General features: G+C 45.2%; 1 protein-coding gene across 2 annotated transcripts in view; it reads right to left on the reverse strand.

Annotated features, from left to right (window-relative positions):
* The window catches only part of LOC124015192 (cation channel sperm-associated protein 3-like), a 29,385-nt gene that overhangs the window by 12,400 nt on the left and 1,722 nt on the right, over positions 1 to 15,263 (reverse strand). The window contains exons 6-8 of one of the 2 annotated variants that reach the window (XM_046330219.1): positions 14,767 to 14,907; positions 3,269 to 3,388; positions 358 to 503 (exon numbers count right to left, since the gene is read on the reverse strand). In XM_046330219.1, the coding sequence (XP_046186175.1) occupies positions 358 to 503; positions 3,269 to 3,388; positions 14,767 to 14,907 (407 nt within the window). The remainder of the gene's footprint in view (positions 1 to 357; positions 504 to 3,268; positions 3,389 to 14,766; positions 14,908 to 15,263) is intronic. The other variant, XM_046330228.1, reaches the window with a different exon arrangement.

Consider the following 15,263-nt stretch of genomic DNA (forward strand, 5'->3'; position numbering starts at 1 on the left):
TGCTGTAGGGTTCCTACTTGTCCAGACTGTAAGGTGCTGTAGGGTTCCTACTTGTTCAGACTAAGGTGCTGTAGGGTTCCTACTTGTCCAGACTGTAAGGTGCTGTAGGGTTCCTACTTGTTCAGACTGTAAGGTGCTGTAGGGTTACTACTTGTTCAGACTGTAAGGTGCTGTAGGGTTCCTACTTGTTCAGACCGTAAGGTGCTGTAGGGTTCCTACTTGTTCAGACCATAATGTGCTGTAGGGTTTCCTACTTGTCCAGACTGTAAGGTGCTGTAGGGTTCCTACTTGTTCAGACCATAATGTGCTGTAGGGTTTCCTACTTGTCCAGACTGTAAGGTGCTGTAGGGTTCCTACTTGTTGACAGTGGTGTCCTGGTGATCCAGGGTGGTCAGGTAGATGTCTATGAAGGACATGCTGGTACACAGGTCCTCCATCACAGTGTAATCAGTGTGACGCAGAGACTTGTTGAACTGTTGCACTAGCTTGGTGAAGTTGCCTGTCTGTATGGAGGGAGGAGAGCAGATCGGGGTTCAAACGCTATTCGAAATCTTTAAAATAGCTTTAGCATTTCCTTTAGCCTGTAATTAATTTGATTGGTTTGGCCAAGGTAGGCCGTCATTGTAAATAAGAATTTGTTCTTAACTGACTTGCCTAGTTAAATATATATATTTTTTATAGTCTAACGTAAACCTAACCCGCATGTCCCAAATGGCACCCTATTCCCTATATAGTGCACTACTATAGCACCCTATTCCCTATATAGTGCACTACTATAGCACCCTATTCCCTATATAGTGCACTACTATAGCACCCTATTCCCTATATAGTGTACTACTATAGCACCCTATTCCCTATATAGTGCACTACTATAGCACCCTATTCCCTATATAGTGCACTACTATAGCACCCTACTCCCTATATAGTGCACTACTATAGCACCCTATTCCCTATATAGTGCACTACTATAGCACCCTACTCCCTATATAGTGCACTACTATAGCACCCTATTCCCTATATAGTGCACTACTATAGCACCCTATTCCCTATATAGTGCACTACTATAGCACCCTATTCCCTATATAGTGTACTACTATAGCACCCTATTCCCTATATAGTGTACTACTATAGCACCCTATTCCCTATATAGTGTACTACTATAGCACCCTATTCCCTATATAGTGCACTACTATAGCACCCTATTCCCTATATGGTGTACTACTATAGCACCCTATTCCCTATATAGTGCACTACTATAGCACCCTATTCCCTATATAGTGCACCCTACTCCCTATATAGTGCGCTACTATAGCACCCTATTCCCTATATAGTGCACTACTATAGCACCCTATTCCCTATATAGTGCACCCTACTCCCTATATAGTGCGCTACTATAGCACCCTATTCCCTATATAGTGCACTACTATAGCACCCTATTCCCTATATAGTGCACTACTATAGCACCCTACTCCCTATATAGTGCACTACTATAGCACGCTATTCCCTATATAGTGCACTACTATAGCACCAACTCCCTATATAGTGCACTACTATAGCACCCTATTCCCTATATAGTGCACTACTATAGCATCCTATTCCCTATATAGTGTACTACTATAGCACCCTATTCCCTATATAGTGCACTACTATAGCACCCTATTCCCTATATAGTGTACTACTATAGCACCCTATTCCCTATATAGTGCACTACTATAGCACCCTATTCCCTATATGGTGTACTACTATAGCACCCTATTCCCTATATAGTGCACTACTATAGCACCCTATTCCCTATATAGTGCACTACTATAGCACCCTGTTCCCTATATAGTGCACTACTATAGCACCCTATTCCCTATATAGTGCACTACTATAGCACCCTATTCCCTATATAGTGCACCCTACTCCCTATATAGTGCGCTACTATAGCACCCTATTCCCTATATAGTGCGCTACTATAGCACCCTATTCCCTATATAGTGCACTACTATAGCACCCTACTCCCTATATAGTGCACTACTATAGCACCCTATTCCCTATATAGTGCACTACTATAGCACACTATTCCCTATATAGTGTACTACTATAGCACCCTATTCCCTATATAGTGTACTACTATAGCACCCTATTCCCTATATAGTGTACTACTATAGCACCCTATTCCCTATATAGTGCACTACTATAGCACCCTATTCCCTATATAGTGTACTACTATAGCACCCTATTCCCTATATAGTGCACTACTATAGCACCCTATTCCCTATATAGTGCACTACTATAGCACCCTACTCCCTATATAGTGCACTACTATAGCACCCACTCCCTATATAGTGCACTACTATAGCACCCTATTCCCTATATAGTGCACTACTATAGCATCCTATTCCCTATATAGTGTACTACTATAGCACCCTATTCCCTATATAGTGCACTACTATAGCACCCTATTCCCTATATAGTGTACTACTATAGCACCCTATTCCCTATATAGTGCACTACTATAGCACCCTATTCCCTATATAGTGTACTACTATAGCACCCTATTCCCTATATAGTGCACTACTATAGCACCCTATTCCCTATATAGTGCACTACTATAGCACCCTGTTCCCTATATAGTGTACTACTATAGCACCCTATTCCCTATATAGTGCACTACTATAGCACCCTATTCCCTATATAGTGTACTACTATAGCACCCTATTCCCTATATAGTGCACTACTATAGCACCCTATTCCCTATATAGTGCACTACTATAGCACCCTGTTCCCTATATAGTGCACTACTATAGCACCCTATTCCCTATATAGTGCACCCTACTCCCTATATAGTGCGCTACTATAGCACCCTATTCCCTATATAGTGCACTACTATAGCACCCTATTCCCTATATAGTGCACTACTATAGCACCCTATTCCCTATATAGTGTACTACTATAGCACCCTATTCCCTATATAGTGCACTACTATAGCACCCTATTCCCTATATAGTGCACTACTATAGCACCCTATTCCCTATATAGTGCACTACTATAGCACCCTATTCCCTATATAGTGCACTACTATAGCACCTTATTCCCTATATAGTGCACTACTATAGCACCCTATTCCCTATATAGTGCACTACTATAGCACCCTATTCCCTATATAGTGCACTACTATAGCACCCTATTCCCTATATAGTGTACTACTATAGCACCCTATTCCCTATATAGTGCACTACTATAGCACCCTATTCCTATAGTACACAGTATAGGGAGGGGGCACCTGGCTCTGGATCAGATTCCTGATCTCGTTCTTCTGTCTCTGGATGATGGCGTGTTTCTTCTGGGTCAGCGAAGCCTCCCGTTCACTTTGTACCTCATTCTCAAAACGCTTAGTTGCGTGCTGGAGAAAACACATGAAAAAGTATTGGATTCCTAGCTAATGGTGAAGACATCAAAACTATAAAATAACATGTATGGAATCAGGTAGTAACCAAAAAAAATAAAAACAAGTGTTAAACAAATCAAAACATTTTATATTTGAGATTCTTCAAATTAGCCACCCTTTGTGTTGATAGCTTTGCACACTCTTGGCATTCTCTCAACCAGCTTCATGAGGTAGTCAACTGGAATGCATTTCAATTAACAGGTGTCCCTTGTAAAACGGGAAGGAAATATTCCACAAATTAATGCATTTGAGCCAATCAGTTGTGTTGTGACAAGGTAGGGGTGGTATACAGATGATTATGGCAAGAATCGCTCAAATAAGCAAAGAGAAATGACAGACCATCATTACTTTAAGACATGAAGATCAGTCAATGCAGAAAATTTCAAGAACTTCTAAAGTTTCTTCAAGTCGCAAAAACCATCAAGAGCTATGATGAAACTGGCTCTCATGAGGACCGCTACAGGAAAGGAAGACCCAGAGTTACCTTTGCTGCAGAGGATAAGTTCTTTCGAGTTACCAGCCTCAGAATGCAGCCCAAATAAATACTTCAGAGTTCAAGTAACAGACACATCTCAACATCAACTGTTCAGAGGAGACTGTGTGAATCAGTCCTTCATGGTTGAATTGCTGCAAAGAAACCGGTGGAAATCTGTCCTTTGGTCTGATGAGTCCAAATTTGAGATTTTTGGTTCCAACCGCTGTGTCTTTGTGAGAAGCAGAGTAGGTGAACGGATGATCTCTGCATGTGTAGTTCCCACCGTGAAGCATGGAGGAGGAGGTGGGATGGTGTGGGGGTGCTTTGCTGGTGACACTGTCAGGATTTATTTAGAATTCAAGGCACACATAACCAGCATGGATACCACATCACTCTGCAGTGATACGCCATCCCATCTGGTTTGCGCTTAGTGGGACTATCATTTGTTTTTCCAACAGGACAATGACCCAACACACCTCCAGGCTAGTAAAGGACACCAATAAGAAGAAGAGACTTGCTTGGGCCAAGAAACACGAGCAATTGACATTAGGCCGGTGGAAATCTGTCCACCGGTCTGATGAGTCCAAATGAGAGATTTTTGGTTCCAACTAGTGTGTTTTTGTGAGACACAGAGTAGGTGAACAGATGATCTCCGCATGTGTGGTACCCAACGTGAAGCATGGAGGTGGTGTGATGGTGCTTAGCTGGTGACACTGTGATTTATTTAGAATTCAAGGCACACATAACCAGCATGGATACCACAGAATTCTGCAGCGATACGCCATCCCATCATTTGTTTTTCCAACAGGACAATGACCCAACACACCTCCAGGCTGTGCAAGGGCTATTTGACCAAGAAGGAGAGTGATGGAGTGCTGCATCAGATGACCCGGCCTCCACAATCACCCGACCTCAATCCCAATTGAGATGGTTTGGGATGAGTTGGACCACAGAGTGACGTAAAAGCAGCCAACAAGTGCTCAGCATATGTGGGAACTCCTTCAAGACGGTTGGAAAATCATTAAATCTGAAGCTGGTTGAGAGAATGCCAAGAGTGTACAAAGCTGTCATCAAGGCAAAGGGTGGCTACTTTGAAGAATCTCAAATATAAAATATATTTTTGATTTGTTTAACACTTTTTTTGGTTACTACATGATTCCATACGTGTTATTTCATAGTTTTGATGTCTTCACTATTATTCTACAATGTAGAAAATAGTAAAAATAAAGAAAAACCCCTAGAATGAGTAGGTGTGTCCAAACTTGAATGGTACTGTTGGTATATATGTACACAAAGTAAGTATTCAGACCCCTTCCCATTTTTCCCCATTTTGTTACAGCCTTGTTCTAAAATGGACTAAAATAACAATTTTTCCTCATCAATTTACAGACATATTTTTTTCAAATGTATTAAAAATAAACAGCAATACCTTATTTACTTAAGTATTCAGTTCATTTGCTATGAGACTCGAAAATTAAGCTCAGGTGGATCCTGTTTCCGTTGATCATCCTTGAGATGTTTTTACAACTTGATTGGAGTCCACTTGTGGTAAATTCAATTGAATGGACATGATTTGGAAAGGCAACACAACTGTCTGTATAAAAGGTCCCACAGTTGACAGTGCATGTCAGAGCAAAAACCAAGCTGTGAGGTCGATGGAAATGTCCTTAGAGCTCCGAGACAGGATTGAGTCAAGGCACAGATCTGGGGAAGGGTACCAAAAATATTCTACAGTCATCACTAGCTGGCCTCCGCCCAGTATCCTTTCCTGAACCTTAGACATTGTCACTCATCAGATACCAGCCAATAATCTACCCTGCAACTTAGAGACTGCTGCCCAATGTACATAAGTCATTAAACACTGGTCACTTTAACAAGGTTTACATACTGTTCACTGAGTACTGCCCCTATACAGTGGGGCAAAAAAAGTATTTAGTCAGCCACCAATTGTGCAAGTTCTCCCACTTAAAAAGATGAGAGGCCTGTCATTTTCATCATAGGTACACTTCAACTATGACAGACAAAATTAGAAAAAAAATCCAGAAGATCACATTGTAGGATTTTTAATTAATGTATTTGCAAATTATGGTGGGAAATAAGTATTTGGTCACCTACAAACAAGCAAGATTTCTGGCTCTCACAGACCAGTAACTTCTTCTTTAAGAGGCTCCTCTGTCCTCCACTCGTTACCTGTATTAATGGCACCTGTTTGAACTTGTTATCAGTATAAAAGACACCTGTCCACAACCTCAAACAGTCACACTCAAACTCCACTATGGCCAAGACCAAAGAGCTGTCAAAGGACACCAGAAACAAAATTGTACACCTGCACCAGGCTGGGAAGACTGAATCTGCAATAGGTAAGCAGCTTGGTTTGAAGAAATGAACTGTGGGAGCAATTATTAGGAGGTGGAAGACATACAAGACCACTGATAAATCTCCCTCGATCTGGGGCTCCATGCAAGATCTCACCCCGTGGGGTCAAAATGATCACAAGAACGGTGAGCAAAAATCCCAGAACCACACGGGGGGACCTAGTGAATGACCTGCAGAGAGCTGGAACCAAAGTAACAAAGCCTACCATCAGTAACACACTACGCCGCCAGGGATTCAAATCCTGCAGTTCCAGACGTGTCCCCCTGCTTAAGCCAGTACATGTCCAGGCCCGTCTGAAGTTTGCTAGAGAGCATTTGGATGATCCAGAAGAAGATTGGGAGAATGTCAGATGAAACCAAAATGTAACTTTTTTGGTAAAAACTCAACTCGTCGTGTTTGGAGGACAAAGAAGACTGAGTTGCATCCAAAGAACACCATACCTACTGTGAAGCATGGGGGTGGAAACATCATGCTTTGGGGATGTTTTTCTGCAAAGGGACTAGGACGACTGATCCTTGTAAAGGAAAGAATAAATGGGGCCATGTATTGTGAAATTTTGAGTGAAAACCTCCTTCCATCAGCAAGGGCATTGAAGATGAAACGTGGCTGGGTCTTTCAGCGTGACAATGATCCCAAACACACCACCCTGGCAACGAAGGAGTGGCTTCGTAAGAAGCATTTCAAGGTTCTGGAGTGGCCTGGCCAGTCTCCAGATCTCAACCCCATTGGGATTTTCAACAATGTTTCTTACAATAAGAAGTGATGCAGTCAGTCTCTCCTCAACTCTTAGACAAGAGAGACTGACTGCATAGTATTAATATCAGCCCTCTGATCACAATTAAGAGCAAAACGTGTCACTCTGTTCTGGGCCAGCTGCAGCTTAACTAGGTATTTCCTTGCAGCACTTGACCACACGACTGGACAATAATCAAGATTAAACAAAACTAGATCCTGCAGAACTTGCTTTTTGGAGTGTGGTCTCAAAAAAAGCAGGGCATCTATTTATTTTATGGCCAGACAGACGTCTCTCCATCTTTACAACATTTGACCCTATATGTTTTGACCATGACAGTTTACAATCTAAGGTAACGCCAAGTCATTTAGTCTGCTCAACTTGTTCAACAGCCACACCATTCACCACACCATACCAGATTCAGCTGAGGTCTAGAACTTAAAGAATGATTTGTACCAAAAATACAAAACTCTTAGCGTTTAGAGATGCTCAGGACCAGTGTATTACTGGCCACCCCATTCCAATACTGCAACTCTATGTTAAGGGTTTCAGTGACTTCCTTAGCCGTGGTTGCTGATGTCTGTACGGTTGAATCATCAGTGTACATGGACACGCAGGCTTTGTTTAACGCCAGCGGCAGGTCATTGGTAAAAATAGAAAAGAGTAGAGAGGGCCTCGAGAGCTGCTGTGTGTTACGCCACACTTCACATGTTTGACATGAGAGGAGCTTCCATTAAAAGAAAGCCCTCAGTTCTATTAGATAGATTGCCATATCGTGGATTCGGAGCGGAGGTTGAAAATACAATTCAAAGGGCTGCACTGAAATCTAACAGTACAGCTTCCACAATCTTCTTATTATCCATTTCTTTCAACCAATCATCAGTCATTTGTGTCAGTGCAGTACATGTTGAGTGGCCTTCTCTATAAGCATGCTGAAAGTCTGTTGTTAATTTGTTTACAGAGAAATAAGCATTGTATTTGGTCAAACACACAACAAAAAAATCCAACAGTTTGCTAAGAGCTGGCAGCAAGCTTATAAACTCAGCAAAAAAAAAAAGAAACATCCTCTCACTGTCAACTGCGTTTATTTTCAGCAAACTTAACATGTGTAAATATTTGCATGAACATAAGATTCAACAACTGAGACATAAACTGAACAAGTTCCACAGACATGCGACTAACAGAAATTGAATGTGTCCCTGGACAATAAGGCGGGGGGGTCAAATTCAAAAGTAACAGTCAGTATCTGGTGTGGCCACCAGCTGCATTAAGTACTGCAGTGCATCTCCTCCTCATAGACTGCATCAGATTTGCCAGTTCTTGCTGTGAGATGTTACCCTAGTCTTCCACCAAGGCACCTGCAAGTTTCCTGAAATTTCTGTGGGGGGGGGGGGGGGGGTCCTGAAAAAGGGACTTTTTTTTTTGTTGCTGAGTTTAGGTCTGCTGTTAGAACCAGTAAAGGCCACTTTACCACTCTTGGTTTGCAGAATTACTTTGGCTTCCCTGCAGGCCTGGGGACAAAGACTTGCCACTAGGCTCAGATTAAAGATATTCCATCTAAATTGTCAATGCCAGGAGATTTGTCATTATTGATCATTAACAATTTTTCCACCTCTCCCAAGCTAACTTCACAAAATTCTAACTTGCAATGCTTTTCTTTTATTATTTTTTTTTTAATGCATTAACATAATTGCTCTCTGTTTGTTGTTGGCATTTCCTGCCTAAGTTTGCCAATTTTGAAATAAATCATTAAAATAATCGGCATCATCAAATGGTTGTGATGAATACGTCATCTGATTCAATGAAAAATGGAGTTGAATGTCTTTCTGTCCATAGTTTCATTTAAAATACTCCAAAGTTTTATTCCATCGTTCTTTATATCATGGATCTTGGATTCATAATAGAGTTTCTTCTTCTTAGTCACATCATTTCAGTCAGCCAATCAGATGTGCAGACAGACTTATTAGTCACTCCTTTTCCCCCCCATCTCTTTCAACCAATACAGTTTTTCAATTCCTCATCAATCCATGGAGCCTTAACAGTTCTAACAGGTGCATGTTTATCAATAATTGGAAGAAGCAATTTCATAAATTAATCAAGTGCAGCATCTGGATGCTCCTCATTAAAATCATATCAGACCAATAAATATTTTGAACATCATCCACATAAGAGTCACAGCCAAATCTTTTGAATGATCTCTTATACACTATTTTAGGCCCAGCTGTTGGAACTTTGTCTTTCCTGCATATAGCCACTATATTGTGATCACTGCATCCAATGGGTACGGATACAGCTTTAGATCAAAGTTCTACAGTATTAGTAGAAATGTGATCGATACATGTGGATGATCTTGTTCCTGAAGTGTTTGTAAAAAAACACCCTGGTATGTGGATTAATAACCAGATTACAGGCATCAGATTACAGGCACCAGACTACCGGCACTGGCTACAGTAAAACGCTTCATTTTGAGCGGACAGCTTGATGAAAACCAGTCAATATTCAGGTCCCCAAGAAAGTAGACCTTTCTTTTAACATCATACACTAACAACCATTTCAGATATATTATTTACATACTGATTGTTAGCACTTGATGGCCTGTAGCAACAAAAAAGAAAAAGGATTTAGATGTGCAAAGTGAACCTGCAACCACAACACTTGACATAAGATCTTCTCTAAGCATTACAGGGACGTGGCTCTGAATATATACAGCAACACCTCTCCCATAAGCATTTCTGTCTCTTCTATAGATGTTATATCCTTGTATTGCTACTGGTGTATCAAATTAATTATTTAAGTGAGTCTCAGAAATGGCTAATATATGAATGTTATCAAGTTACTGATTTCATGAACCTTATTTCTAAGGCTACATATATTAATATGGGCTTTTTTCAACCCTTTCCTGGGTAGCTTATCAGAGATAGACATAGTACTGAAAAGAGCAAGCAAAGCAAGAGAAAAAATATATACATTCAGCAGTCCATTAATCAGTTGGTGTGTGTGTGTGTGGGGGGGGTTAAAGCTATGAACCCAAAGGCTTGGCTCTCTCATCCCTTCCAGGCTTCTGGGAGGGAGGGTGAACAATGAGCCTGTCATAGCAGATGGAAGCAATGTCCCCACACGCTCTTGCAGCTTTCATGGCTGGGATCAGTTCTTTCCTCTTCTGGTGCACAGCTTCAGGATAGTCCTCGTTGAGGAAGATATACGTTCCTCTCAAGTTCTTGGCTCTTTCCAGAACAGCTACCTTGTCCTTGAACCTCAGGACCTTGACCACTATTGGCCTGGGCCCGTCACCTGGGCCTGTCACCTGGGCCTGTCACCTGGGCCTGTCACCTGGGCCTGTCACCTGGGCCTGTCACCTGGGTCTGTCAGCTGGGCCTGTCAGCTGGGCCTGTCACCTGGGCCTGTCAGCTGGGTCTGTCAGCTGGGCCTGTCAGCTGGGCCTGTCACCTGGGCCTGTCACCTGGGCCTGTCACCTGGGCCTGTCACCTGGGCCTGTCACCTGGGCCTGGTCACCTGGGTTTTGGGCCCAGTCACCCTGTCACCTGGGCCTGTCACCGCTGTCACCTGGGTCTGTCAATCTTCCTGTGCCTGTCACCTGGGCCCATCTTCAGTTTGGGCCTGTCACCTGGGCCGGTGGTGGGTTTTCCAGTCCTGTGGGCGCGCTCCACCTCAATCTTCCTGTGGTCCATCTTCAGTTTCTCAGAGATTATTTCCCTCACTTTGTCAGACTCCGTCCAGGTCTCATGTGGAGATTCTGCAATTCCATCCACAACCATGTGGATTTGCTTTCATTGTCCCTGGAGATAATCTGATTTCTCTGTCATTGTTATCATGGATTCACACACAGAACTGATGTCCTCTCTCAATGACTTACAGACTGCTGTCATATTTCTCTTCTGTTTCAACTCATCGAGCTGATCCTGGAAGAACTATGACATCAATGGAAGACGACACTAGGAATAGGCTTTAACGTTGTGATCTTTGACACAAGCAGGGAAATAACTAACAATACTACGTACGGGTGGTGGTGGTGGTTGAACTCATTGAGCTGACCCTGGGAGAACTATGACATCAATGGAAGACGACACTAGGAATAGGCTTTAACGTTGTGATCTTTGACACAAGCAGGGAAATAACTAACAATACTACGTACGGGTGGTGGTGGTGGTGGTGGTGGTGGTGGTGGTGGTGGTGGTGGTGATGGTGGTGATGGTGGTGGTGATGGTGGTGGCGATGGTGGTGGTGGTGGTGGTGGTGGTGGTGGTGGTGGTGATGGTGGTGGTGATGGTGGTGGTGGTGGCGATGGTGGTGGTGGTGGTGGTGGTGGTGGTGGTGGTGATGGTGGTGGTGATGGTGGTGGTGGTGGTGGTGGTGGTGGCGATGGTGGTGGTGGTGGTGGTGGTGGTGGTGGTGGTGGTGGCGATGGTGGTGGTGGTGGTGGTGGTGGTGGTGGTGGTGATGGTGGTGGTGGTGGTGGTGGTGGTGGTGGTGGTGGTGGTGGTGGTGGTGGTGGTGGTGGTGGTGGAACTCATTGAGCTGACCCTGGGAGAACTACAAACTGTTCTTCAGGTTTGGGGCCTCTCCCGTCAGGTCGTCCATTCTTCTATTAGTAGAATCCGCGAGTATTTGGACAAAACACTTGAAGCTATTTTCTCGTTGTTGTAACAACTGCTTGTTGGTCTATTTTTTGTTCGTTTTAAAAAGATCCTTTACGTGTGATAGAGATACACCACTGTCCTCAACGGTACTCCCGCCAGCTTTGGTCTTTGTCACGGTAGCTAGCAACGTTGGTTACCCTGTTACGCCTTGCAGTTCCAGACAGGGAAGGTCATGGGGAAGATTGAAAACAACAAAACAGCAGGGATCTAGACAGCCACAAACCCGGAACAATCCACAGTCCCAGCCACAATTGTTAACCACATCACGGGCTGCGTTCAAGAAAACCCAGCTAGTTTGATATGCAGCTAGCTAGCAGCTAGGCTAGCAGCGACGCCAAATAGCTCCCCAGTACATTTACATTTACATTTAAGTCATTTAGCAGACGCTCTTATCCAGAGCGACTAGTCCTTGGGTCGGCAGGATCACTGGAAAGAGACAAGCAGTCCCAGAAACGGATGACAACTGCGTTGCTGGTTTCAAACTAAGAAGCTAGATAGCAGTGTAGAAGTTAGAAGTGTACCTATGATGAAAATTACAGGCCTCTCTCATCTTTTTAAGTGGGAAAACTTGCACAATTGCTGGCTGACTAAATACTGTTTTTCCCCCACTGTAGATCTTCTGTAAATTCACCCAGTGTAGATACTGTACATTGGCTGCATTTGGATTACTGTTACAGTGCTATTTGGGTTGTTAACCTTTTACTGTACTGGGCTCATCAGAGTCATACAGAGTGTTGCTTGATCGTCTTAAACAAATCTACTTTGAAACTAAATGTATGTGCACCTCATACACGGTTATGGGCTTAACAAAAATATAGACACCTGTACCATGTCAGATATAGAGTGGAAATGTATTACATTTGAGTTTGTATCCCAATATTACATTTTATATACAGATCACAGATGATGACTGAGATATAACGAAACCATTTGACATAGAACCACTGGATTTTCGGGCTGTTTAAAAACAATAGGTTGAATAATTATGAAGTATATTAATAGCATCCCACCCATGAAGCCACTAGGTCACTTGGCTACAGGAAAGAGCTACTTGGATTCGTTCCGACATTTCTTGATTTCGTGTATTTATTTTTGTGTGTGATTATTTGTGTATTTTGACATTTTACTCCATTGTTAAGGAGCTCGTAACATAAAGCATTTCGCTGACCCCGCTATAACATCTGCTAAACGGTGTAAAATTTTGATTTGATTTTAAAGAGGTGGCCTGGTCACTTGCTTTCTCCAGGGCGTCAGCTGTAAATAATTATACGAAGCCCTGCCTGAGAGCTGCCGTCTGGACATCACATCTGACTAAACCCCACGGAGACGGCACAGCACTGAGCTGAGCTGGCCTGGGCCCAGGAAGACAGGATGCATACAAAATGGAACCCTATTCCCAATACAGGGCACTACTTTAGACCAGGCAGCGTACACTATGTATGGGAATAGGGTGCGGTGCCATTTGGGACTCCCAACCTGGAGGACAGGGGGGTTCAACCTGGAGGACAGGGGGGGGGGGGGGGGGGGGTTCAACCTGGAGGACAGGGGGGGTTCAACCTGGAGGACAGGGGGGTTCAACCTGGAGGACAGGGGGTTCAACCTGGAGGACAGGCGGGGTTCAACCTGGAGGACAGGGGGGTTCAACCTGGAGGACCTGGAGGGGGGCAGGGGGTTCAACCTGGAGGACAGGGGGCAGGGGGTTCAACCGTAAGGACAGGGGGCAGGTGGGGTTCAACCTGGAGGACAGGGGAGGTTCAACCTGGAGGACAGGGGGTTCAACCTGGAGGACAGGGGGCAGAGGGGTTCAACCGGAAGGACAGGGGGCAGAGGGGTTCAACCTGGAGGACAGGGGGCAGGGGGGTTCAACCTGGAGGACAGGGGGCAGGGGGTTCAACCTGGAGGACAGGGGGCAGGGGGTTCAACCTGGAGGACAGGGGAGGTTCAACCTGGAGGACAGGGGGGTTCAACCTGGAGGACAGGGGGCAGAGGGGTTCAACCGGAAGGACAGGGGGCAGAGGGGTTCAACCTGGAGGACAGGGGGCAGGGGGTTCAACCTGGAGGACAGGGGGCAGGGGGTTCAACCTGGAGGACAGGGGGCAGGGGGTTCAACCTGGAGGACAGGGGGCAGAGGGGTTCAACCTGGAGGACAGGGGGCAGAGGGGTTCAACCTGGAGGACAGGGGGCAGGGGGTTCAACCTGGAGGACAGGGGGGGGTTCAACCTGGAGGACTGGAGGGGGGGTTCAACCTGGAGGACAGGGGGTTCAACCTGGAGGACAGGGGGTTCAACCTGGAGGACAGGGGGGTTCAACCTGGAGGACAGGGGGTTCAACCTGGAGGACAGGGGGGTTCAACCTGGACAGGGGGACTGGAGGGGGGGTTCAACCTGGAGGAGGACTGGAGGGGGGTTCAACCTGGAGGACAGGGGGGGTTCAACCTGGAGGACAGGGGGGTTCAACCTGGAGGACAGGGGGTTCAACCTGGAGGACAGGGGGGGGTTCAACCTGGACCTGGAGGGGGACCTGGAGGACAGGGGGTTCAACCTGGAGGACAGGGGGCAGAGGGGTTCAACCTGGAGGACAGGGGGGGTTTAACCTGGAGGACAGGGGGTTCAACCTGGAGGACAGGGGGTTCAACCTGGAGGACAGGGGGGGGTTCAACCTGGAGGACATGGGGCAGGGGGTTCAACCTGGAGGACACCTGGGGGGGGTTCAACCTGGAGGACAGGGGGGGTTCAATCTGGAGGACAGGGGGGTTCAACCTGGAGGACTGGGGGGTTCAACCTGGAGGACAGGGGGCAGGGGGTTCAACTTGGAGGACAGGGGGCAGAGGGGTTCAACCTGGAGGACAGGGGGCAGGGGGGTTCAACCTGGAGGACAAGGGACAGAGGGGTTCAACCTGGAGGACAGGGGGGTTCAACCTGGAGGACAGGGGGGTTCAACCTGGAGGACAGGGGGGTTCAACCTGGAGGACAGGGGGGTTCAACCTGGAGGACAGGGGGCAGGGGGGTTCAACCTGGAGGACAGGGGACAGAGGGGTTCAACCTCAGTAGTAGTAGTAACAACAACGGTGGTAGTCCAGTACAGTACGTACCTGGATCTCCATGATGACCACGCCAATGAACATGTTGAAGAAGATGAAGTAGCCGATGAGGATGAAGACGATGGTGAAGATGCGGCTGGAGTTCATCCCCAGGTCGTCAAGGTTCTGCTGCAGATCAGTCCAACCATCCACCTGAAGAGGGCAGAAACAATCGAATAAGAGTTGAAAAATTTCCAGTAGTTTTCCCAAAATGCCCAAGTTTTCCAGAAATCACAGAAGGATGATTCTTGGAATCAAAAGGGAAAATTGAAAACCTGGGAATTTGGGGGAAATTACCAGAGTTTTGTAACCCTAGATGTTAATTATGCATGTTTCCTCAACACGTGCACTAAACAGACCACAACAGACAGCGTGCTGGGATATTTGCGATGAAAGATACTGTTGTAGGAACATAACGTTGACATATTTCATACATGGCAGCACAACAAAATGGCGTGAGAATACGACTGTCAAAAAACTAAATGTAAAATTTTTCAGGTCAGACAGAC

Source organism: Oncorhynchus gorbuscha, linkage group LG02 (assembly GCF_021184085.1).
Source record: "Oncorhynchus gorbuscha isolate QuinsamMale2020 ecotype Even-year linkage group LG02, OgorEven_v1.0, whole genome shotgun sequence".
NCBI lineage: Eukaryota > Metazoa > Chordata > Actinopteri > Salmoniformes > Salmonidae > Oncorhynchus > Oncorhynchus gorbuscha.